The sequence below is a fragment of the Antrostomus carolinensis genome, unplaced genomic scaffold (assembly GCF_000700745.2).
Source record: "Antrostomus carolinensis isolate BGI_N321 unplaced genomic scaffold, ASM70074v2 scaffold1927, whole genome shotgun sequence".
NCBI lineage: Eukaryota > Metazoa > Chordata > Aves > Caprimulgiformes > Caprimulgidae > Antrostomus > Antrostomus carolinensis.
Window position 1 is genome coordinate 73,111 of NW_010329358.1, and position 26,481 is coordinate 99,591.

Consider the following 26,481-nt stretch of genomic DNA (forward strand, 5'->3'; position numbering starts at 1 on the left):
TAATCTGATCAATGATGTATTTTCACTGTGGATTTAAATTGCACACACAGCAAGAGCAGAGTCAGTTTTCTTCTCTCTCCAATTCACTTTTCTCTGCAGATTTGATAGCATAAATATGAAGTTTTGCTCTCATCACACAAATAAGCGAAATGGTAGAGAACGTATGTCAAATAAAATGCACAACATTATGTCCTTTTTACTTTTTGGAGGCTGTTTAAGAAAATGGCTTCATTAATTTTGACTGAATAAAAGGTTCCTTTAAGGGATTTCAATAGGTGACATGAAAAATGTTAATACGAATGATCAAGACAATGGAGGTTAAAACTGTTTTGAAAATATGTTTCTTTTATAGATCTCAGCTGTTGGAAGAGTTACAGAATAAATATATGGTAGTGCTGACATTCAGTGCTGTTTCATCTTAGCTAAAGAGTTTTTAATAAAGAAAATTCTTTTCAAGGAATGCTTTCTGCAGCCAGTCTTCAAAAAGAGGTTTTCCCCCCTCCTAGTTTAATAAAATTAAAGTAATTTATGTCATATTGATATGTCGATATGTTTTTCAATAAACTTTTTCATGGAGATTTTTTAAAAATTCCCTTCACTTTAAAAATTATAATTATATGTCTTCCTCCCACCTTGAAAATGGCACAAGGTGCTCATTTGCAGAGCTCTACTGTTCAAATCTTCACTGAGAATAGAAATGTCATGACTCAGTTAACAATGCTTTATTATTCACATTGATCTTTTTTTATAGTGTTCTTTATCTCAAAAACATTGTAAATCAGATATCTTCCTCCCACTCTTTTGTTCATTTGCAAATTTTTATTATTCTAGTTTAAAAAAGCAATGGAGTGTCAAGAGTCAGTGTATATTGTTTATGTTCTTTTTTGCTTTAAAATTACTTTTAACTATAAAAAGTAAGATGTACAGCATTAAAAAAAAAAAAAGGTAGATTTAAGGATGCTTAAAAAAGAATTGAAGGGATTAGTGTGAATTTTATGTTGTTCGTTTACATTTTGGAGTTGTAATAGACTTTGCAAGAAGGGAGACCAAGCACTTTATGAAAAGGTTTTTATGTCCTAATTCAGAAGTCCCTATTGCATCAGACATCATCATGCACATTAGACACCGGACATAATTCATGCTCTCAATAAGCATAACAGCAAAATTCACAACTTCTTTTGTAGCTTGTCCATTGGGTGGTTTACAGGTGCCTGCCCAGAGACCTGCACCCTCCACCACTCTGTGTCAGAGCTCAGCGCCAGGTCCTCAGGAGCCCTCTGCTGATAAGCACCAAGATCAATCACGGGATTTTCACGGCAACTTCACAGCTTTGGTATCAAGTGTTAACTGCAGCAGAAACACAACCTCAGCTGGGCAACAAGCAATGCAGTCACTGAAGCCCATAGGCCAGGGTGTGGCTGTGCATCCTCCTGAAGAGCCCTGCTGGAACCCCCAGGGTTGGTTTCTAGATTGGATGTTCCAAATTCCCCTTCAGCCATCGTTTTCTTTCCTACCAAGTTTCTCTTTAGGTCTGCATTTCTGTCCTGGCTGTTGTGAGTGTATGAAATGGCCTCCATGAAATAAATCCATTATACTAATTGGAGTTAGTCCAGAGAGCAGCAGGATCACATGGCATTTCACAAACTGCTTACTGATAGGTAATTTTGGGGGTATTTTTTTTGCCTGTTCTGAATTTACTTCCTACAGTTTACGATGAGGGCATCCTGCCACCCTGTTGTTACTCCAGCAGCTCTGGAAAGAGTTCAGCCTCTCTGGGAGTCTCCAAGAAGGAGCAGCTATTTCTGAAGTTGAATTTAGACCCGAGATTTGGTTCTTGTAGGTAGTGTGGCAGCTCTATCACGTGAAACAGCCTTAAAAAGCTTTTGTAAATAAAAAGTAAAGTCTTCTTTCCATATTCTTTTGTTTCTTTCTTTCTGGTTCAAGGCTGCAGTCTCCTGACGTTTTGCAAAACAGCTTCTTGTTGTATTGCAGGGATAACCCAAAACTCTCAAATTATCTTTATTCCTCACTGCAGAGTGTGAAGTTGGAGATTTTGATGCATTATCTTATTTGAATTGATCATATTGTTTTCAAATTAAAAAAACCTTTTCTTCTTTTCTTTTCTTTTCTTTCCTTTTTCAAATTAAAATAATCTTATTTTCTTTTCTTTTCTTTTCTTTCCTTTTTTTTTCTTTTCTTTTCTTTTCTTTTCTTTTCTTTTCTTTTCTTTTCTTTTCTTTTCTTTTCTTTTCTTTTCTTCTTTTTTTTTAATTATAATCCTTGCCTCAACAGCACTTCAGTCTTCCTTCCTTCCCCTCATGGTTAATTACTCACCCCATCAATGAGGTTAAGACTGTCTGCCCATACGATCAAATTTCAGAAACAAAATCCTAACCAGAACAGAGTAGCCAAAAGTGGACAGGGCTTTATTTAATACACTGTCACAGTAACTAAAGGTAGGTCTCACTCATGGACATCCTTGTGTAATTGCTCACTCTGTTTAGTTTGTGAAATTTATAGATAATGTAAGACACAAAATACTGAGGTTGTTACGAAAGAATGTTTTTCCACATAAGACTCTATGTCATTAAATTTGGAAAGCACTTAAAATTCTCGGTGTTATTTTTGGTAAGCATTATCTATTGAAAAGTGAAAATATCAGCGGGATCTCTAGGTAGAATTTGTGAACTTTCCAATGAAAAGACAGCACAGTGTCTTCCTTCCTTGTCCCAGGGTCTTTGGCAACTATGCCACTTTCTGAATGACACTGAAGTTATGTGCCAAGAGTTTCTTCCCAAAGCAGATATTACACACGGTTATGGTCACAAAGATATCCTTACACAGCATTAATGTCAGAGGAGCTCCGAGGCTGTCAGCTTTTTGATTTCGTTGAGGGAAAAACCATCAAAACCACATATATTTTAAAAATATATCCAAACAGCTTAAACACCATCAAATAGAGCTGCAAATCACAGAAGATGCAACATTTCTTATAGATTGTCCTTAAAGCTGTACCTGTGGTAAATTGGCATGTGGTATGTCTACAAAAACTCATGTTATAAAAGCTTTTCTTTGATTTGAATCCAATGGTGAGTGGCAATCTATGAAAGTCTTATGTCTTATAGAGACTTTTCTAGCAAACGCTTCCATTTTTTTTCTCTCTCATCTGCATGCTGTACTGGAACACAACTTGGATATGGACTTGTCCACTGTAGCAAACATTATTAATCTTACTACCATCTGAGCACCTCCCTGGCTGCTGCTGAGCAGCCTTTGTGGGACCACAAGGGCCTGATCCAGTATCAGCAGATGTCAATGGAAAGAATCCCAGGGATCTCAACAGATCAGGCTCCAAAACAACTTCCAATGTGGTAGCCTTCTCCAGGTTTGTTTTCTCTTTTCCTCAGAAAGAGTCGCAGACAAAGCAATTAGCAATATCAGAAGCAGAAGATGTATCAGGCTATACATCTTTTCACAAAATACTTTTTTCCTGGGGGACACCAAAGATGCAGAACTATTCTGGAGGCACACAGATGACATCCACTGTTTCTTAATTATGTAATAAGTACTTTTAGGACTGTGTATTCTTGCTGGCTCTGGCAAAGGCAAACATGGTAGCTGTTCTGCTCACAGCATTAAATACACTTCTCTCTCTGTGCAGTGGAAGGATGTGTTTAAACTCACAGTCTATCACTATTCCTGGATAGCGTAGGAGAGTCCAAGAACACTCAAGATATCTTTTCCTGCGTATATTTTTTTCAGAACAAAATATTATCCTTAGAAAGCATGAATCTTATGGCAGAATAGTTTCCTTCATGACTATGCCACAAAGGTTTCCAAACAGCCACTTGTTCATTTGAGTGCATGAAATATTGGGTTCAACCTGCTCACAAGCACAAACATGTAATTTCTTCTCACCATAGCACCTTCACTGTGGTCATTTCCACCTCACTTTATAATGTTGGCAAGTGCAGTACTAGCACAATGTCTTAATTGTACAAGCTTTCAGAGGAGAGCTGCAGAGTTCCTGCAACCTCAGTGAAATGCCAGCATCTGCCCAACACCAGCTGTTTGTTCTGCTTTGCAAGAAACCTCACTCCCGAAGAGTTTTGCTTGTGTCCAATGTCAGCAGTGAACACCAGAGGTTTTAGGTCTTGCTAAGTGGTAGGCCAACACATTCCCACCCATCTGTAGACCATGTACAATGATCAAAGGGTTGGTTAAGCAACCTTAAGTGCACTGAGCTCACCAAAGCCCCAGGAGTGGCATCACTTGTTCTTCCCCCTCAGGGCAAGGGAGCAGGCAAGAGCTCAACTCTCTCCTCAACACTTCCTCTTATCAAAACTTTCACTGAAGTTTTTGCTCAAGGCTCAAGTGTATACCCCCTTCCAAGCAAGGAGGTCACAGTCCAGGCCTCAAGAGGAAAAAGTAGGTGTCAAGGAAATGGAAGAGGTGTCACTGTTTTAACACTGAGATTAGGCAAAATCTAACCCCCATTAATCCTTCAGAGCAGGGACTCTGGTTTGCTCTTTTTTGAATCTACTCTGCATTCAAAGCAAGTACATTTTTTCTGTCACTATACTGCTATTGTTATCAACTATAAATGTATTAAAAACACAGGGGCATTTTAGTATGTGTATTGTGCATAAGAAATATTGTTACATGACAAGCTCCAATTGGCAAGTGAAAAGAGGTTTTATTGAAGGAAATAGCAGTAGCAAACAGTGAACTATGCAGAATAATGGTAATTGTTCCTTTAACATTGGCAGCGCACGTTCACTTAATATGACTGCTCCTCTGTCTCTGCCTCATCCAGACCCAGAGGACCTGTTAGACAAGCAGGCAGCCACCTCTCTCTGGGATCAAGCTGTCAATGCAAACTTGCTTTCTTTCTATTTCTCGGAGCTAAGCTATACCCCCAGAGCTCCCCAAGCTTTTTCTGAGTGAAAGCTTTAAAAAAGCTCCATTCTAAATTACATCACACGAGCTGTTCTCTTCAGACTGACAGAACAAAAGCAAGGAGGGGGGGGGGGTGCCAAAAGTACCATCTGAATGACTTCTGAGTTGCACAGAATGATTTACCTCCTCATGCTTTATCAGAGCAGACTAACGTTGTCTTGACCTTGCCTACCAAAGCCCCAGCAGTGTCCTCTAACTAGCAGAGAAAGTTTGCATAGTGTGTGTCTGCAATACCAATAAATACAGAACCATTGGGTGTAGATTTTTTGCTTGCAACAGAAAGTACCATCTGAATGACTTCTGAGTTGCACAGAATGATTTACCTCCTCATGCTTTATCAGAGCAGACTAACGTTGTCTTGACCTTGCCTACCAAAGCCCCAGCAGTGTCCTCTAACTAGCAGAGAAAGTTTGCATAGTGTGTGTCTGCAATACCAATAAATACAGAACCATTGGGTGTAGATTTTTTGCTTGCAACAGCAGCATCTTGGGTGCCCCAAGGTCCTAATAGTGCTTTCTAAAGTTTTTGAGATGACATGGTCTCCAACACAGCCAGCTCCTTGTTACTGGAAGAGCGCAGCCTGTGGGTGCTGCACAGCCTGGGGTGCCTACCCTCTAAGCACCCACACCCTAATTAATAGTCAAGGTCAGGACTGCTGAGGGCCACTGCCAATATCTGAGAGGTCTCTCAAGTTGGCTCCAGCTGGGACTCTCCAATTGAATGTCATCCTCAGAAGTAAGGGGAGTAAATAAGCATTACCCCTTCTGCTGAAACTGAGAAGGAGGCAGTTAAATTGACATATCTCCCCTTCTAAAGGCTTTCAGCTGGTACTGATTGGTTTGAGAACCCTCACTCAGGAAAACATCCTCAGCTGGGAAAGGAGGGGGCCATGGGCCTTCCTCCTTCTTCAGCAGATAAATAAAGGTAAGAGGAAAAGAGTGATGTCATGGCTGTTCTCCAGGTAAGGTGCAGAATCACCAGTCCTTTTAAGGTGGCTGGGTGTCTGTTTGGGGGTTGCCTGATCCCAGACTAACCTGTTGAGATCCTGCAAATTGAAACAGGGAGTTTTTGTGTGGATCATAGGCTGACTCTTTTGGAGTTTTTACTCAATTTTCTTTTAAAAAATGGTTGTGAGGTTAAGAGCTTGTTAACCTCATACTCAAAAGCTTGTAGGCTTAGCCCACTGCACAGCGCTTCTGTGCTTGTTCTGCTGTTTTGAGTAAACCTTAAAATGTTTATTTAAGTCATGAATACAAATAATAGTCTCATTTTAAAGATGGGCTGAAATCTGAAACAGATGATGAGTTAGTATTAAGGCAAATCCCCCATGGAATTAGAATAATTGAGCCCATTTTCTTGTATGAAAAGGGCCACTTCAGTAGTTTCAAAGATGTGGTGCTATGACCTATGTACTGTGGGGAGAAGGAGATGAGAAGGTGGGAGACTTACCTGAGTCTCCAATGGGCTGTAGGATGGGGCTGTCCAGTTCTGGAAAACAAGAATGAGAGAGGAAAGGCTTCACTAACCAGGAAAATCTCCTTAGCTGGTGAGGTGGCTTTGTTTGGCTTTCTTATCCCACATAGGTGCTAGTGTTTTGTAAATTGCTCAAAACTGTGTTGTTATTTTTTACCCCCAGAGGACTCAGCTTGTTTTGATATGGTCAACACAACTTGTCTCACCCAGAGGAGCAGAGACTGCTTGAAAATCCTGATTCACTAATGAGTTCATCCCTGAGTTTCTGAGTGAGTAAAGTTTATGGTTTTTGCTATGGCTTTTTGGTGACTCAGGTCTGAGTTGTCTTTGTGCACCTGATCATTGAAATGTCTCTGCCTTGATCCATAAGGGACCATCCTAATGCCCATTAAAGCTGATGGAAATGTTTGGCTTCAGGGCATACTGTATCAGGTGTTGTATCTGCTTCCTATGTCAGATCGTGAAAATCTTAATTAGGCAGAATCTTCATTAAAATAATTGCAACCAAGGAAAACACTGATAATGAACCTGAATACAGACTTCATCACTGTGTGTTTCATCGCATCCCTGTTCCTACCAATGGTGCATATGAAGCTGCTGGGCTTTCAGTTTTTGAGGCTGGCAAAATAAGTTATCAAATGTAACCATCGTAATACATGTAGCCTAGATTTCTGAACCATGGTTTTAGAATATGGTGGGGGTTCAAGTTTAGCTCACCCACCTCTATTTTGATTTTTCAGCATGGTAATACTTCCTATGCTTTTAGATATTAGGGCTTTGTAGTACCTTCCACCAACATGGTATCTGAGTATCTCAAAATCAATAAAGATGGCAAAGCAGCAAACTTCATGATGTTTGTAGCACTGTGCGTTTCTCCCCTGCTTGAAGGGCAAGATGCATGTCTTACCTAAATGATTGAATACTTGGGTGGCACAGTGATACCACTGGATGTGGGACTTTGCCACACAGGGGCCACTCAAAGAGATAATGTTCTGCAGTTTTTTTGGTAAATCTGAACCTGAATGTGAACCATAAAAAAAATACTAGTCTAACTTGTAAATCTGAAGTTGTGCTTGTAATCGTGGTAATCAGAAGCTTGCTTATAAAAAGAGGAAAATGTGATCTAGGAATAACTTTGAGACAACAGATGGGGTGCCACGGTCGTCTTTCCAGGCTCTTGATTCAAGCATAGCTGGCCTTTCAGCAGGACAGCAGCAAAGCTTCTCATGGCATGGGGACATGTATGCTTGTAGGCAAAGGCTTAGGAGTCTCTGACAATACACCACAAGCAAGACCTGAGTCCCTGGGGCACTGTGTGGCTGAGGAGAGATTAATTTGCTTATGCCACTGTGCAGACCACACTACCCTCTTCCCCTGCCCTGCAGTGATTCACATCCTGTATTGCCCTGCCTGGTGCGCTGCTAGCCATGTGCTTTGGGGACATAAATAGTGAGTTAATTGCTCTCATCTGGACCAAGGTCCAGAAAGTTTACTTAGAAATCTGTAGATAACTTTTATCTCTTTTCTTCTACAAGTGGCTATCTCTTGGCTTCTACAAGCCGAGCTTTATGCTTTCTTTGAGCTTTACTAAAAAGAGAACAGAAATATATGGCTTTTTCTGTGAATTTATTTCAAACCATGATTCTTCTTGGAAGTGGGATTTGTTTACATCTTTCCATAATAAATGACAATGGTTAAAGTTGTGTGTCTGTCAACCTCTTTCTAAGTGATTTCAAGTACTTAGAGAGATTGAGTACATGTGAGGGAGTTCTGAGGCAGTGTCTAGCATACACAAAACAAGACCACTGAACATTAGCTTAAGGCAGGAAATTTAAGGTCCAAGAGACAGTAGAATCACAAAAGCATAGTGATGGTTTGCAAGTGTGCTGCACCTGAAGAAAACCAGAAATTGCTTGGCTTTTACTTTGCTGATGGTACCAGAAAGACTGGGAAAGGTTAACAACATCCACTGCCCTTTGGAGGTGGTGACTGCTTAAATCCTGGCTGTCCCTCAATGAGTGCTTACACTAACCATTTAATTCTTGTGTGACTCAAATAATTCCCTACAAAGCCAGGACATGTATAGCTCCTAATCATATGTGACTGTTTGGGTGCTGAAGTCATATCTGTAAATTAATATATGCTTTGTAAATGCAGTTGTCAGTGTCTTGTGGTTGCCTCATTTAGCTTCAGAAAAAGTCTTAAATTTTGATGTAACAAACTTCTACAGCTATTACAGCTTATGGTCACTAGTCAGCTACAGCAGGAGGGTCAAACCTTGGAAACAAGTTTCTTTCAAGCCTCTAGGTTTCCTCCCCCTTCAAGTCTGTTTTCTACTCTTGCCAGTACTCTGCCTTCTGTTTAAAGGCATTAGTAATACCAAATAAAGCTAAAGATGCTCGTTATAACAACTAAGTTGTTTCCTTTTTAATCACAGCACATGCTTATGCCAGGTTTGGCATGAAGAATCTGTGTATGTGTCTGGTTTAGGGCACAGTAAGCTGATAATTTGTTAGCAGATTACTGCATTACATATAATTTTGCTTTTAATTGTACAATTTACTGAGAGGTTGGTACGAGCATTGATAATCTAATTTTTGCTTGGTTGGAAGTGATGGAAATATAAAGAATAGGAAATAAAAGGCTATTGTTGTGTGCTGAATTATGGTTTGGTAGCAACGGTTGTCTTGTAGTTAAGTGGCCATCAAAACCTTTCTTGGGGGGGCAATAATCTTAAAAAAAAAAAAATCTTCAGAAAATATATCAGTTTTCAAAGAGTAAAGGAGGATGCAGCAATTGTTGTGACACAGGTTTGCAGTCTGTTTCTGATTATCCTTTTGGCTGGAGAGTTAGGGTTTCTAATTGTAAGGTTAAGGAATCCTTTTTATCTATCTCTTGCCTTCTAATCCTATGCTAGACAGTATTGTTTTCTGTGCCTTTTGTCTTCTGGGGAAGGAGACAATCTCTGGCTCATGCGAACATCTTGTTAAAGTCTGCTGAGGATTAGGGGGTGTGACAGTTTTCTTGCTGAGCCTTTTTATTGGGGATTTTTATGCCTGCTTTTCTGGGAGGTCTTTGAAATGTCTTTTATGTAGCAATCATTTCACTCTTTCTTTGTTGTCTCAACTGTTGAGGCTGTATTCTTCTCATCTGTTCCTGTTTATATTCCATACTAGCTGGTCATAACAGTTTAGCTTGAAACTATCATCATGCTGCGTGCTTCCGAATCGCAGGAGCATTGGGAACTGCACTAGGACAACTGCAAATCCGAGCTTTATTTTAGGACATATGAAGCTTTAGCATGGTTATTTGGTATGAAATACTGTTAAAGAGGTTCCAGATGGGGGGAGGGGAAATAAAAATTCTAGGAGTTGGATGTTTCAAGTGTCCACAGCTAGGTATGGGCATTTAAAAATGCTCCTGCTGTAATGAGGTAGGTCCCCCTTTGGGTGGTGTTCATCATACCAGCTGCAGGTGGTATGATAGGTGCTCAGTCTGGCCTGAACTCCTACAATCATCAATGGAAAAGACAAGCCCGTCCTGCTGGTAAGTCATACCATCCTCACAGAAGAGTTTAAGCCAGGAAAAAAATTGCTTTTTGGAAGACTTATTTTGTCCCTGTTCACACCTCATCCCCCTGCAGTTGGCTACAGACAAAATATAGATAATTATCCAGACCAGAAACCAAGCTTCTAGGTGACTGAAGTTAGATAATACAAAGACTAATCCTGGCCAAAGAAATGAAAGAATTTAGCTATTCACAAGAAATTTGGAAGACTTTGGTAACTGCAAATTTCAGTTTCAGAAAGCTATGGGATTGGTCAAGGTACTTAAGTGCAGGTAAAACACAAGATTTTGTTTCTTAAAATTTTTATTAAATCAATGCTTCTCTGTCTTGAGTGGCTATCTTAAAGACACATGGACTTTTTTTTTAATGAGATGGTAAGCACATTATTGCTGACTTCCCACTGTGCTTATTTCCGACACTATGTAGGGTCAAGCCCCAGCTGGGGAGATTCCAGATTCAATGTTAAGCAAGGAGCCAAGTTTACATAGTCTTGCTCATAATGAAAGTATCAGAGGCAGATTTCTGAGACATTCACATGGAAAAACTGGTTGCATCACTTTCCCCTTTGGGAAGACTGAGGTAAAAACTGTGTTTTCATGAAGTAGTTACCAAAACTGAGTGACTAATGTGCACAAGATCCTGTTTCAATCTTCTAATCTAGCTAAACCCTTATTTATTTCACTAAACAGTGTGTCATATCTTTATAGAGGAAGAAGCTCACTGCTTAGATGTTTATCTTTTGCTCCAATAAATACCTTCCTAAAAACTGTTCTAAAAAATTTCCCTATCAAAAGCATGTCCCATGTAACACAACATTTCCACCTGCCTGTGCTTGCAACCTCTCTAGTTTGATTTTTAGTGTCTAAAGCCATTTATAATATTGTTCCATTTCACACTTAACCACAAAACCCACTCTTCCAGTTTAAGAAAAAGATGTGTGATATAAAATAATGTATTTTATACATAGCATAATATGCAATGATACAGCACTGATGTTTGTCAAACTTGTTTCACACTGTACTTATTTCTATTCCTGTCCTTTGGATCAAGTACAATACAGCTGCAGATTAATAACACCTTCTAAAATAAGTTTAATGTGTTTATTTACTTACCACACTCACTCCAGCCACTAACTTTTTATATGGATTATATTTAATGGGAATCTTGGGGGAATATCAAAGGGCATTTATTTTCTATTGAAATAACAATTAAGATAATACACAAACTAATATAGTAATCAACTAAACCTGACAAATAACAAAAACTTTTTTAAAGCTGCAGAGGCATGCTAACAAATCTATTTGATCAATATATGGGATGTGAAAAAAGAGGAGACAAGATTGACTGATGAATAAAATGGAACTGACACAAATAGGCTGACAGCCAGTTGTAAGTCTCTTTAGGGCAAATGCAATTAACTTAGAATAATAGACTCAAATTTGATGGTTAGAAATGCATTTTTATTAACAATCACAGACTGAATCATTATGCACTCTTATGAATAAAATTGTAGTTATACTGAAAGTCTGTGTATACATGTGTGCATGTACATACAAAAAAAGCCTTGTTGAAGGAGAGTTTTATTTTTGTGTCAGAATAGCTGTATGAGATTTAAAATATAAAGCATACCCAAGTATAAATCTACATATTCAAACCAGTGATATAAAAATCACATATGTGGTATGCTAGTATTAATGATAAAGGCAATAAGCATCAGTCCCAGGACTGCTTGTTCTTTTGGGATGCGAAATTGCAATCGGGGATTTACAGATTTCATTTTGAGGCAGAGAAGTCATTACTAGAAACATAAGCTCATTCTCTTTACTTTAATAGCTATTTTAAATCATTCATTTAGAAAATACATTAACTATTTATTGTATAGGCAGTACATTTCTATTGGCATTCCATTTTCATGCTTTTTATAATCCTTTTAAACAAATTATTTTATTAAAAGAAGATTAGAATTAGCAAAAAGGATCCTACCAATTTTTGAAAATGCTACTCTTGAAGAAGGATATTTCCCATTATTAACAGGTATGCAGTATTAAAACTTTAAAGGGAGGGAAGATATTCAATTGCTAATGTGTCCTTTTTCTTTTGACCTTCATTGCAAGGGCTGATTGCTATTTGTAAATTACTTTTAAAATTATTAATCTTATTTAATTTCTGAATAAATACATAATCTTCATTTTTTTTTCTTCCCTAAAAATTCCTTGGGATTTAGATATGAAAAGAACTGCCTATAGGATATGTTATGGAGCAGATGTCTCTTACTTGTGGGAAAAGATAAAATACACCACTTAGTGCAGAAAAACTCTAAATAGTATTAGTAAAGAATAACATGAATATGAAACCATGATACCTGTAATGCTTGGTTCTTAAATATCTTGAGAAAAAGGTGTAATGGTAGGAAGTAAAACTGTTCTTGGGGTCATGGTTTCATATGAAACCATGGTACCTTGGTTCTTAAATATCTCGAGAAAAAGGTGTAATGGTAGGAAGTAAAACTACCTTGGAAATTATTTAAATCCACTGTTCTCCAGCTCAGTGTCCTTGGTGGAGCACTGGCTGGCCAGGGACAAGACAGCATGATGCTCTGTAGTTGCCTATAGCATGAAGAAGCTGGTGTAAAACATCACCCCATGTGGCTCTCAAACAGTTTCTGGGCTTGCTGAGTCAGATCCAAGAAGCAACCACACTTGGTTTTCTCTACTTTGAAGGTGATTTTAATCCTCCCCATTTCTCAGAAGTGAGAAATGTGCAGATGTACTGAGAAGGCAGACTGCCTAGTATGTGATAGGGGAAAGACCCATGGAAACCATTGAGAACAGGGACAGCGTGTGGCTGGGGAGCAGATTTTTCTGGTAAACACCTGGTGTCTGGGGAATTTGTAGGCTGCCATTTTGGTTTTCCACTTCTAATTAGCCTTAAAGTCATTGCCATGAGGGAAAAACTTCTCAGGAACTCCAATGGTTGCTGGAGACATTCCAGACTTTTTTTTTTTCTCCCTTCATAATCTATTCTAGATGCTCATAGCAGCCCACCACAACATTTCCTGAGCTGGCTTCTTGAATAGCTGGTATTGCTTATTCTTAGAGATAAGATGGATGGATCACATGTTGTTCTAGCACCACCAAACCTAGTGTGTGCCTAAAAAGGGAATAATACTGTCAAGTCTGGCAGAGTTGTTTTACTTTGACACAGAAATTGTTATGAAATGTTCAGAGACTTGGACTGCTGAAGATTTCTCACAGAATTTCATTTGGTGTAGAGTCAGTTTGAGTAGTCAAATTTGTTATCTATTAAATTTCTCCTTACCATCTCTGTAGATGTGTGACTGGAGACTGATGGAAGAAAAAATACTTCAGAAGAATGTGCTCTTTTATGACCTCAGTTACTTAATATTTTAAATGAGAAACAGGTTGTAAAGTAACTTATATGAAAGTTTTAGTAGGTAAACAGACTAAGGAAGAAAGACTAGATGATCTGTTGGTTTAAATGAGGGCAGCTTCTTTGTAGTCAGTGTACAACCAGTATAGGGGACTGGGGCTGTGGGCTCAGTTCTTCCATCTTGTTGGTTTTAGTGAAATACTGGTGAACTCCACACAATGTCTCCTGATGTATGGTGATGTAAGAGAAAGGCTCAGGCCCTGTGTGATGAGAGACTAATTGTCCACTGAGGTAATCATCCAACCAGAACAAGAATGACTCACTCCCTCCATAAATATCTTGTGGGCTGCTTCTGGTCATGTTTAAATTCATTCACACCAACCTCATCTCATTTGCTTTGAATGGGCTTACTCCTGAGCTAGAATGAGACATGCAAGAGAAAATCCAGGCCCTTAAAAATCAAATTATAATTAGTTTCTCTTAATAGCTGCTCTATTAAAAAAAAAAAAAGTCAGATCTTCTAAAAAATATATTAGAAAGAAAAGGAAGATGCTTTTAAGTGCATTAGATTTTCTCTTAACCCACCAATGGTAGACTTGTTGGTGATGTATCATACTTAAAATATGTTTCTATTGGCATTCAGGTTCTGTATTTTTAAATTTCCTTTTCAGAACTTATTTCATTAAAAGAAGATTAGAACTAACAAAATATGGCTATCAAGTTTTGAAAATACTTATCCTGAAAAGGATATTTCTCCCCAGCACCCACCACTTTTGTTCCACTCCATCTTACAGCTCTTCAAGTTCAGAACTCTGATTTCACTGTTTCATGCTCCAAAAATATTAAAAGATTCCATTTCCCATTGGTTTAAACTTTCCTCAATTTTTATCTTCTACATATACGTCTTGTCCAAGATGTTCTCGATGAAACAAAAATACTTTCGCTTTACTTTCTGTTCACCTCATCCTCTAGCAGGTGCCAGGCAATCTGCAGTAGCTGTTCTGCTACCTGAGAAGCTTTCATATATAGAAACACCAGGCCAGCATCCGTTGTCATGGCATGGCAAGACAAAAATAGATGACATGAGAACATATCTTTTCCCGTGAAGATTTCTGCAGCCACGTGAAGTCTTCAGATAAGCAGGTTTTAGTGTTAGAATAGTGTCAGGCTGAAGAATCTAGACTATATATTTATAATATAAAAATAGTCTCTATAATATATATATATTTGATTAGATAGGGATAAGCAGACATACTTGAATATTCATCCTTCCCCAGTGATGAAGAGTTGTACCAACGTGTCAGGTGTACACTCTTCCTATTAGCATGGCTGGAAAGCTACAAAAAAGTAAATTGCTTACAAAAGTCATATTTGTACCCTATCTAATTGCACAACTCTGTTTTGCTGTGTGATTCAAGACTATGCTGAGGTCTGAGTTGTACTAGACATCATGTTGTGTTAGTGCCACTGGCATGGGGGAAGATGGTATATTTTAAAGCTGAGGAATGGTGCCAGAAAGAATTACAGATGATCCATCTAGAAAAGACCACCTAGTTCAGCCAGTCCCAGCCTGCACGACATTAAAATCTCTGTAGACTAATTGCTTAAGTGTTTTCCCTCATTTCTTCTTAGACACCATCAAGTGACAGTGCCTGAAATGCTTCCTGAGGCAAATCATTGCCTTATCTTCCTTGCTTGGAAGATATTTCCCTGCCATCCAAATTTTCTTTTTTTTCCTTTTCCCAAATAAACACAAGGGCAGGTGTCCTGCTATGGAAGCAAAAGGAATGTCATAGGGTAAGTAACTTCAAGTGGAGTAAAACCATTAGCACTGCAGGTTCTTCAAAACTTGATTTTTCTGGAATAATTTGTTTCCTCCCTGGTCTTGGTGGTGCTACATATTTATGTTTTTCTTCACAGTAAAGGGTCATATTTTGTTCTCTTGTGGGGTTTTTTTAACTGAATTGCCCTTAAATACACCAAGATGATTGCCATTTCAGTTAGGACCTAATTTGTTAAGGTTTGATAAATAAATTATTTATAATAGGCAGTGTCAATGATGATAGAACAAGGGATTGATTCTGCTTTAGCTTTTATGACAGTGCTAACAAAGTTCTCTGGCTCCCAGATAACATCTAACAGGCCTTATACTTCAGTGCAAAATTATGGGTAAGACTCAGCTGGTGGTTATTGTGCAGTAAATGTTCAGCATATTTTAATGGTGCCTTAGTAGAAAGTTAACTATAGTGACTGGTGGCTCCTGCTATGGCCAGAAATCTGTCAAACTAGGTGCTCAGTGCAGATTCAGTTGAAATATTCCTGTCCCTGAAAACTTGAGGTCTATGTAGGTAGCTGAATTGTGATGATTTTACGGATTATAAAATGTGGTGTGGATTTTTGTTTTTCTTTTTTTCTCAAGAACAAAAAGGCTGCCTAGTGGTAGCCAGGTATAAAACTTTCTTCTTTTGAATATTAAATGGATAGTAAAAATCATACTCTTCTCCAGTTTTACATAGTCTTAGTTACAACCCCTATCCTCTCTATTTCTTAAAAATCCTTGCTTCACTTCCTTCTGTAACTGGGGAAAGGACTACATTGATTCACTTTTTGGGTGGCTTTCCAGCTGTGTATAGTGTATCTTTTTAATTCCTTTAGGTTCAGTTTGAATTCTTCAGGCTTGCCATTATACTTCTCTTCAAACAATCTCTCCTAAAATATTAAGGAAGGAAAAACACAAAATTTCACTAAAATGGCAAAAACCACCTATATAAAATGTTGCTTTCTTGTGACACTAAGCAGAAGCATTACTACCTTGAAATTCAGAGTAGGCTATAGAGTTTTTGTGATTTTTGGAGAACAGGTTAGTCCAGTAGTGTCCAGACTGGACCATTATCCTGTCTGACTGGAGCTCATAGAATTGTCCTCAGTAACTTTTCCTTCAGAGGGATTTCTTCTTTGCTGCATTAGTAAAGGTAGTCAAACCCAACCGCAAATCACTAGAGGCCCCCATCTTTAAAACTAGGTGCTGCTCCCTGAAAGCCAAAGGGAGTTTTACTATCGACTTTGATGAAAGTAAGAACAAGACCTTTATTTGCAACTTAAAGCAAGTAGGTTAGAATTATGAAGAATGATTATTTAAAATAGCAATGATGTAATATCAGTGTCAATTCCATTATTTTAACAGATGTAAATTTGCTCTGCTCTTGAACTCTGGTGAATTTTAATGGCAATATTAAAGAGATACTATTAAGACTACTTAAAAGAACTATTTGTAAAAAGTGTCTCTAGTTAGGGGGGAAAAAAGTTTAAATTGCTTTTTTATTCAGTCTGCACAATTATTTATTTGAATGGTTTTGTGTGTTTCAAATTAGTATGTATTAGAAGCTGAAAAGATCACACAATAATTCCAGTAGTTATTGGATACGAGAAAGTTTGCACCATTTAGACAAAGCAAATAGACTATTTATCCAGCCATACTTTAGATAGCCTTTACTATAGGACAAATAAGGATTTTATGATGTAAGTTATGGACAATGTAGATGAAGAATGTAGTTCCAAACAGCTGTCTAAATAAATTTAGGGTAAATTTACATAGATTCCAAGGCAAGTTCCATGTCAATAAATCCAGTGCTGTACCTGGCTAATGATGACTACCTTCCTGGCAGTCAAAATGAATTCAGAATACAGAGGTATTTACAGGATCCAGTTCTAATTTTACACACAACCCACATCCCAGTGGGACACCAATGGGAGAACATTATCAATGTGGCCAGTCCTGGAAAGAGACTTCTTAAAACCTACGTACAAGACTGTTAGCATCTGCTCTTTCAAAATTCTTGTATGTTCTGGAGGGAAAGTTTAGTTGCCCTAAAACCAGTTCTAGGGCCACAGTCCAGAGCTTATAAAATTTAAATGGAAGGTTTTGAACAGGCTGGCATTGCACAAACTGGGTTATCACAGTGCAAAAAGAAGGTGCTGCCACTTCCTATTTTTAGAAGAGAGAGCTGGAAGAGTAATAAAACAAATACTAGAAAGTGAGATTGAAAATCAGGGAAAGCCAGGTTCTAATAATTCAGTACTGATATTTTTATTAAGGAGTTAACCTTTCTGTCATTAATATCAACAACAGTCTTTTGTGATCTTTACCTCATCTACAGCTACTAATTTTGGGTGCTACAATTATTTCTGTTTATTTCTTCATCTTCATTAAGAATTGTTAGGCACTGGCAACCACAGGCAAGGCTCTTAGCTACCCAGAAAGCTGGATATTTACAATATCTAAGTATTATGTATATCTAACATAGCATTGGGTATAAAAGTTTATTTTGTTGCTGTCTCAGTGTGTAGGATGCTTCAGTTCCTCATGGTAAGTGGTGACATAGGGGAAGATGAAACAAGGCTGCAAAATTGGGATTGGAACTGTTCTGAAGGTTAAAAAGGCTTTAGGATGAGCTTTCACTTGGTTTGCTGTAGAGTATGTTCCTGTCTTGATGTCCAAATCTGGGAAATAATTAATTTCACACCAAGTAATTGCTTTATCTCCACTCCTGTGAATCACCTTTGTGGAGCAAATAGGCTGTTTGAATGGTTAATGGCTGAAAAGGATTTGAGACTCTCAAATGAAAAGTAAAAATTTGCCATAGTGGGTTTTTTTTAACCTGATCAGGAAAAAAACAAAAATAAAGTACCCAAGCAGACCTGGGCATTGTGAATCATTTGACCTAGCAATAGTTTCTTCTAAGTATTTATGAATACAGTCTGAGAATGCATTCTTAAAAGTATTGATTTGATCTAAGAAGAAATGTATTTTTCTGTTAGTTTTTATTTCCTCTTGCTGCAAACTGGAATATTACAAAGGGCAAATCTATGAAACTTAACTTTCCCTTGGGGTGGGGGTTGGGGGGGAAGCAGGCTTTTTCATCTTAAAATTACAGTTTTTCAGTTGTGCAAAAAATGCCTTTCATTTCTGTAAAGCCACTGGCTTAAAAATTCTAGGCTGACCTGTTGTGGCAGGAGAGAAGGTGAGGGTGTATTTGAGTGTAGCACACTTGTGTAAACTCCCATACTGATAGATTTAGACATCACTGTGTATAAATACATTTTCCAAGGGCAGAGAGAGTTTTTTGTCAGTGGATGCACACTGTGACTAACATTTTTTGCTTTTATCTCTCAATGTTTTTCTATATTATGCAACAAATCATAGCGTTCAGCTGCTCAAAGCTCATCTCCTTAGCCATCAGTTCACCCTAGTTTTGACATGATTGACCCAGAGCAGAGTGGTCAGGGCAGCCTCTTTGTAGGACAGTTGACCAAAGCAGCTACAGCTTAGTATAAAATTTTAAAGCAAAGCCAAATGCAGCCCTAATGGGCAAGTCTGAAAAAGATCTCCTGCCAGAATTCAAACCCTGTTCTACCAATCTGCTTGTAACTTACTGGTACAGTCTACACAGTGCTCTTGAGAATAATAAATGTATAATCCCATATCCCACAGTCTATTACCACACAGTGTTTGAAAAAATTCCCATTAACAAAACACAGTACATGCAGGTAAAAATATAAATGCATCTCATTAGAGGGGGGGGAATGGAAAATGTATTATATTAAAGCCAAGTTTTGGGTTCTTGTGCGAAGTATAAGGGGGGAAAAAAATGTATTTCTTCAGGTGGTGTCTCAAGTGGAGGGAAGGATACAGTTTCTTGGCTACACTAGCAATTAGAAACAGGGCAATTCTATACCCAAGATGTAGCCTCTAACCTAGTCCAAGAAATTCATCTTCCTCTTGTATCAGAAGCAGATTCAGCAGCACGCTTAAGCACAAGCATAACTTCAAGCGTATGAGTAATTCTAATGACTTTGCTCCTAAAATCTTGGTCAAAATATATCCAATATTTGCTTTTTGTCAGAGTTGCGTAGATCATTTCAGGTTGCACAGCAACCTATAGAGTCTTGTGCTCTGATTTTCTTCAGCAATAATAAAGAACTTGTGACAAAGATATGAAGGTGAAACTAAAGTATGGGAAGATTGAAAACTTGAGAAAAATAATACAGAACTGTGTGTGATCAATACATGCATTGCAGACCCATGACATGAAAAACAAAGAGGTCAAACCACTTGAACCTTTGTGCTTACAAAAATCTTTTCTTACCATTTTATAGGAATGCTCGAGACTGAAATCAGTACTGCAAAATACTGTTGGTGGAAATGGAAGAGTAACACTGTCATTAATTTCAATGAGCAGCTTATGGTCTCTAGGCCTTGGTTATTGACCCTCTGTTGAACTGACTTATGCCTGGGCACAGAAAAACAGATGTTCAGTTTGTGTACTGGCTCTGGAAGGGAGCTTGGTAACTGCTAGACACTCTGCCTGAAAGATGAGATTCATAGAGACCAAAGTTCTTTTATTCTTGTGAGGAGATAAACTGCTCTTACCTACCCTTTCACTCCTTGGGTTGAAGTAATCCACATCATAATTCAATGGGTATTTTTAGGGAAGAAACTCTATTTGGTATAGATTTGTAGAATTATGTGTGTTGTCTCTTGGATAAATGCAAGTATGCAGAAGATCTTAGCAGGTTTTTTACCATGCTTTAGGGTACCTTAGGCAAAACCTGGTGTACCAGTTTCTACCTGGCATATTTTACATCACTGTTAATGTAGAGTTTCTGGAAAGTTCTCTAATCTATGGGGGGGGAAAAAAAAGCCAAAGAAATTAGAAGCTTGGCGTGGGAGGTCTGTTGGTTTTCGGCTCATATAAATTTTCTGCAAAACACACGTGGCCCTTAACAGTCCGTGTTGGGGGAATAATTCCCCTGGCAGTGCAGCACCACATGTTTCTGCTAGCCCATGCTCTCTGTGCAGCTGCACAACGTATCACATAACGCCGTCAACTGCAAGCTCTCTAGCTTGCCATTCCAGTGGGGCCCCCAAAACTGTAAATAGCAATAGGTAAGAAAACTCCCTGAGACACAGCACTCGCTGTGGGAGCATGAACACTTGAGCCAACTGCCCAAGGCTTGTACTCAATGCATGGGACTAGACAGGTGGCCATGCCTGGCCCAAGGCATTTAGTTTGTCCTGGGCTTTCACTGTAACGGCATACTCTGTTCTTGAGTCCAGAGCCCGGATGTCTACCAGCATGGCTAAGAAGTAGCTGCAACTTGCCTGGGTGCTGAGGTAGTTCTGTGGCCTGCAGACCTAAGACCAGACTCCTTGTAGGGTGCTGAGAATAATTGGGGCTTACAAATCCTCTTGATGATGTTACACTGAAAAATCTTTTTACGGGTGGAAGGAGCACACAGTGTGTGTGCAGCTAAGATTTTAGTGTTAGTCCAGTTAACGTTTTATCAGACCAAATTCTTTAATTGAGAAAAGCCTTGATTATATAGTCAGAACTGTTGTACAATCCATGCCTAACCTTCCAAGTACCTACCCTCTTTATGTGGTGTTGTGCTCATCCTATCCATGAAGTTATCCCAGTACCAGATGATGTTCTATCCCACATGACATCCTGAAGCTCTTGCTGTGTTTCTACCTTGTCCACCTTACCCTGTCTCCAGGTAGCCTAGGTAATTACCCACAGGGATCTGTGAGGGTACATCTATAGGCTGCCCAGGCAGGGGTGTGTGACCTTGAGTAATGCATGTAAAGTTCATCAGGTTGTGCAGCAGGAGAGTGTGAAGAAGTAATGTTGGACACTGTGATGTGACAGCACAAGGGCAGTAATAAGGGTGTTTTCTCTTGTCTTGCCTCTTTACCTCTATTCTTTCAAACTCAACCACCTCAGGAGGTTACATGTCAGTCACTGTAAGAGCTGTTGTAGGCACAAGTTTTAACCCCACATCTTCATCCTGAACCGTTGCTGGTGAATGCACACTGGGCAGTGCCATTCAAGAGGTTTAAAGACTACAAATGGCAAACAGTAGTGACTTGGGCTGTACAGCTTCAAAGAGGACTTGCCCTAATATTGCTGGACAGCAGTGAGGAATACTGGGAAGAGGAAATCTCATGTATCCAAGATCTGCCCAGTGTACAGTAGAAAGCACAGTTCTCTGGACACTCCTGTTCACATCCAAGTGGGTAGGAAGTGGGTGGAGTGCAGATGAGAGCGACCAGAACCTTGACTCTGCTCCTCTGACCTTCTTGCAAGAGTAACTGGCCAGGTATGAGACAGGAGATAAATTAAATTACACCTTTTGAGCTCTACAGGAACAGACTTTCTCTTGTGAAGTAAGAAGGGGAGTGGTGCTGTGCTTGTCAGGGCTTCTGGCAGGCAGGATGGGAGCCAAGGACCAGTTCGGTTAGATGCTGGCCCAAAAGGCACTACCTAGACACATGCATGATTTGTTTTCCCAAAGCTGATGAGAATAATCATTACAGTTCAATCATTCATTGCTCGGTTATCTGACAAGTTTTTGTTTTATGAAAAAGTATGTTCATGGATTAAAAAAAAGAAACTTGGGAAGACTATAGCATTTTACATAGAAAACTGTTTTATTTTGTGTTAAATTTAACTTAAATTATCTTAACTTCTGTAAAGTGAAATATTGGGTTTTCCTTTTTCTTTTTTAGCCCTGGTCTCACACAGGCATATTAATGATTATTTGTCAAAGTCACACTGTTTGCTTACAAGGTACGAAGGCTTTTTAGACACTATAACGACAGCTTTTGATTCACTTCATAATATTTAGAATAAGCCATAAAAGCCAATCTCTGAACGAACAGACCGCTTTTATTGGCTTTTAGTGCTATTACTGCTATCATAAGTGGTAAATTGGCCTAATGCAAGTAATACTGCTGTGTCATACTGTAAAAACCACTGCTTAGTTTTATATTTTATTTATTTTTCATGAAAAAAATTTAAAGTATGGAGGCTATACTATCCTTCTACAACTGTTGGTGATTCCCTCCAAGTGAGAGCTATGGAAGCTTCCACTGTTGTTTGGACTTTCTTTGCTTAATGATTGCCATCTCTGCTGGGACAGGGCTGATCATAAAGTTAGGGAGTGTGAACCAAGGAAAATCTTCTGAATTCAGGGTGTCCGTCTGTGGAATGAGCTTTCAGAGGAACACAGGTGAAGCTCAGCTATGTGTATTTATGTAATGTCAGAAAACCTTTCATAATAGCATATCATTTTTGTAATAAGGTTATTATTCACAGCTCCTACCTTGCTGCTGGCTTCACCTTTGTTACCTGCCTGCATGTACTACATGGGCAGTGGCAAAAACAGGCACACCAAAGCCAACTGACTTGTATTGGGGTACCTCTGTGGGGTTCAACAGGGTGTCTGCAGAGCCAGTCTCTGGGGTCCTTTGCAATGTCCCTGTCCCTAGTAGACACCCTGAGGGATGGTATTTCCAGGTAGAAGTGACAATAAGTGAAACCCAAAGTCACTACAGCTCACTACTTTCTGCTAGAAATAAGGTACTGAAACTTTTATTGCCCAAAGTGAGTACCTACCTGAAGCTCACAGGATATTTATTGAAATAATAAATAAACTAGAAATAATAATAATAATAAATTCACAACTGAAAGCTGAAATGGATGTATTTTAAATACTTTATGCTAGATTTTTTGTCTTGTTTTATAACAGCAATAGTATTTTTTTAAAAAAAATAAAACACTTAAAATATCTGAAGAAGACAATACATATGGTCACAACTTTGTGAGTGAAAGTAAAGAGACTTAGATTTACTTTTGGGTTTCCATTCATCTTCCCATTTGCCCACATACTAACATAGTGGACTCTTTTCAGTCAGGAATACTGACTGATGAGCCATGATGTAAGTTTAGGACCATCAGTCAATGTAGGTGATATGTCTAGCTGACAGTCTTAGAAGGCATTAAAATTCAGCTTGGTTTGAGTCAAATTCAGAATTGTTATACCCGTAACAGTGTGGATTACCCAGCGTATTAAACTTCTGTTAACCAACAAGAGAGAAGTTGTGATTTGGTTTAGTATTGACTAATTTGGTATTCTGTGAGTGTTCAGAGTGAGCACAGCTCACAAGGTGGAAAGCTGAAAGAGCAGCACCTGATAGAAGTATGTTACACGAAGCAGTCCTACAAAGATGTAATTACCTGAGGACGCGCTCTGTTAGTCTAAGACTCTTCTCAACTTATTTCTAAGGTCTATGTAGTAAGAGTGAGTGTCGTGCAGAAAACCAGCATGAAGCATGGGTTAACGGAGTGAAGTTAACCTCAAAGACCCTTTTTCTAACTGTCAACACACAGAAGTCAGAAACCCCAGGAAGGCTAGAGATAGGAAATACCAGTCTGAATTCAGCTTTAGTGATACATAATAAGAACATGCGGTTGGGACTGCTTTATCTGAGAACCAAGAGTGAGGCAAAAAAAAGATAAATTATTCTTGTCTGGGGGGAAGGAAAAACATAGTGTATTTTAAATTTAGCTAAAACTTAAATATTCCAAAGCCAAATATAACTTCATCATGGTTTATTATGTGGCCATTAAAAAATTAGTCTAATGACAGAAAAAAAACCTATGTGAGTAATAATTATTAATGTAACTGAATGCATGCTTGAAATTATTTACTTTCAATATGCTATGGGAGCTGGAAGGCTCATATTCCAACTTTAATTTTGGCATCCAAGTATTTGTGGATATGTGATAGTATTTTGGCACATGTGTTAGTTGCCATGGGTGTGTAACAAAACAGACAATTTGGTGTTAAAGGAGTTTAACCCCTTTTTAAGACAATTGTCTCTATGAAGATCACACAGCAAAACTCCTCTGTAAATCCAATGTCTGAGGTTGCTTCAGTAGGAAGATATTAATTTGAGGTATATTCTACTAAAGTGATTTTATTTTAACCCAAAATATTGGGTTAAACCCACTTCTGCTTTTAAATTACAGGTGCAGTGGTATAGCCAAATAGTGTTCCTATCTACATCTTTGCTGCAATAGCATCTTCTTTCTTTTGAAAATGCACGTAGGCACATTTCAGCAAGAAGAACATAATTTGTCAGTAATCAGCTCTCGGATGTCTCAACACTATCATGGCAATGTTTGTGTTTTTCTAGAGATCACAACAGTGAGCATTACATCTACTTCTCTATCTCTGGAGCCTACTGATGTATTCAGGCAGAAGTTTTTCTACCTGCACATATTTCTGTACTGTGTATATTCATTTATATGTGAGAGAAGAAAACATTATCATGTTTAACTGCTGTAATCATAAGCACATTAAGTAGACAGATAATAAACAATCCATCTGAATTTATGATTAAGTTAATTGTGCCTGTGTTTTTCTAACGTGTTTATTCAGATTAAAGACTGAAATGAGAATTAGACTATATAATCAAGAGACTCTAAGAGACTGACTCATTTAAAATAAAAATTTATTTAGTTTAGAGGGATAGTAAAGAGCTCTGTACTACTTAAATATTGCTTAGGTGGTAAAGAAGCCTGGCACAATTCTCTTCAAAGATACAAGCCTCACTTGTAGTAAGAGCAATAAAGAAACCTGTCTGGCACTGAGGGCTTCAGCATCTAATCTTTGCGTATGCCCTTCTGCCCTGCAGGCACCAGAGTCTCAGATTCAACCTTCTGTACAGGACATGCAGAGAATCAGGAAACTGGGAGTAATAAACTGATGGGAGAGGTGAGGAAACAGGAGTAGGAAAACTACTGGAAGGAATGGCAAGAAGGACCACCCCAATGTACTTATGGATGCTCCACTTGCTTTGGGCACCTCTGCCACCCATCACTCCTGAGGCAGAGCAGGAGGAGATGCTCTAATCTCTTCCTAAATATGCAAGTGAAATCCTTGCTGGTGAGAGTAGCTGGTGGACTGGGCATGAATCAGGCTCAAATCCCTCTCTGCCTGCTCTTAGCAATGTGTTGAGACAAACTGTCAAAGGTTTCCCACTTTTTACTGGGTAGCTGAATACTCTTTAGTAGGAACTAGAGCCAATCTCTTGTCCTTATGTAGATGCTCTACCTGCTGGGTGGTAGTGTCCTTTCCTCTCTCTCTGGAGCAATGACTTTCAAGTAGTCCATCCAAACATAGATACTTGGGAATCTCCACACCATGACTTTACATCGTAGAGTATCTGATAGCTGGGGACCAGAGCTGTCTTCTGTTAGGTATGAATTTGAATCGTCTCACATACAATCATGTGCACTCAGTTCAAATCTGAAGTCCCAGCACTAAGCTGTTCTGATAAGTCTTTCATCCAGTATTTTATTATTGGACATTTAGAGCAGTCACTCTTAACATCTAAGTATCTTTCCTTTGGATTTAGTTCTAAATACATTTTTTTTTTAAAGAAAAAAAAGATGGAAAAATAATTCCTTTAAAACTCAGCTAACAATGAATATTTAAACTAATTCCATTTTTGGTCTTTCTCTAAACTTTTCCTGTAATATCTTTCATATGCAATAGACAACCAACATGCCCAGGATTTGGCCCAACTATTGCACTTTGTTTTGAGTACTTAGAGGCAGTTGTATTTTGGAGAATTTGAAAATCTTCAGTGAGAAGAGGAGAAGCCTATTTTTTTTCATAGTCTAGCTATCTTTAACCTAAATATTTCATTGAACCCCCTCCCAATACTAAGGATTTTGTTACTCTTCTGTGTGACTGTCAGTTTGACTCTACGTATTAGTGTATAATCTTGTAGGCCTATGAAACACCTTCTGAAAATTTATACTACATCCACCATTATCCTGCCTTCAAGCCCAGAGTAAGTCAGTCAACCACATAGGGGTTGTTTTGATGAGATTTCTATCAAGGAATTAGAGGCTCTATAAATGAACTAAATGCTCATTAATATGTTTGAAATACATTTTTCATAGTTTTTTGAACATCTAATACCCAACTAGACTGAAAGGTCTTCCTTTCTCCCTCCAGAATAAACCAATAATAGCCCTGAGGATATTTGCATTACTCTAGATTAGAAGGAATAATAATAATTAATTTTTTTGACCTTTCAGAAATTTAGGGTAAAGTTGACTAAAGACACCAATGTTGGGCTCCTCTTCCACCTTGAAGAGAAGCAAACCACTATGTGGAAGTGATACATATATTGGAATCTAATGCCAACAACATCCCTAATGGGAAGCAGATAT

General features: G+C 38.5%; 1 protein-coding gene across 1 annotated transcript in view; it reads right to left on the reverse strand.

The window, feature by feature from the left end:
* MDFIC2 (MyoD family inhibitor domain containing 2) overlaps positions 1–26,481 on the reverse strand; it is a 44,623-nt gene that overhangs the window by 11,371 nt on the left and 6,771 nt on the right. The window contains exon 2 of the mRNA XM_029086098.1: positions 6,409–6,447. Coding sequence (XP_028941931.1) covers positions 6,409–6,447 — 39 coding nt within the window. The remainder of the gene's footprint in view (positions 1–6,408; positions 6,448–26,481) is intronic.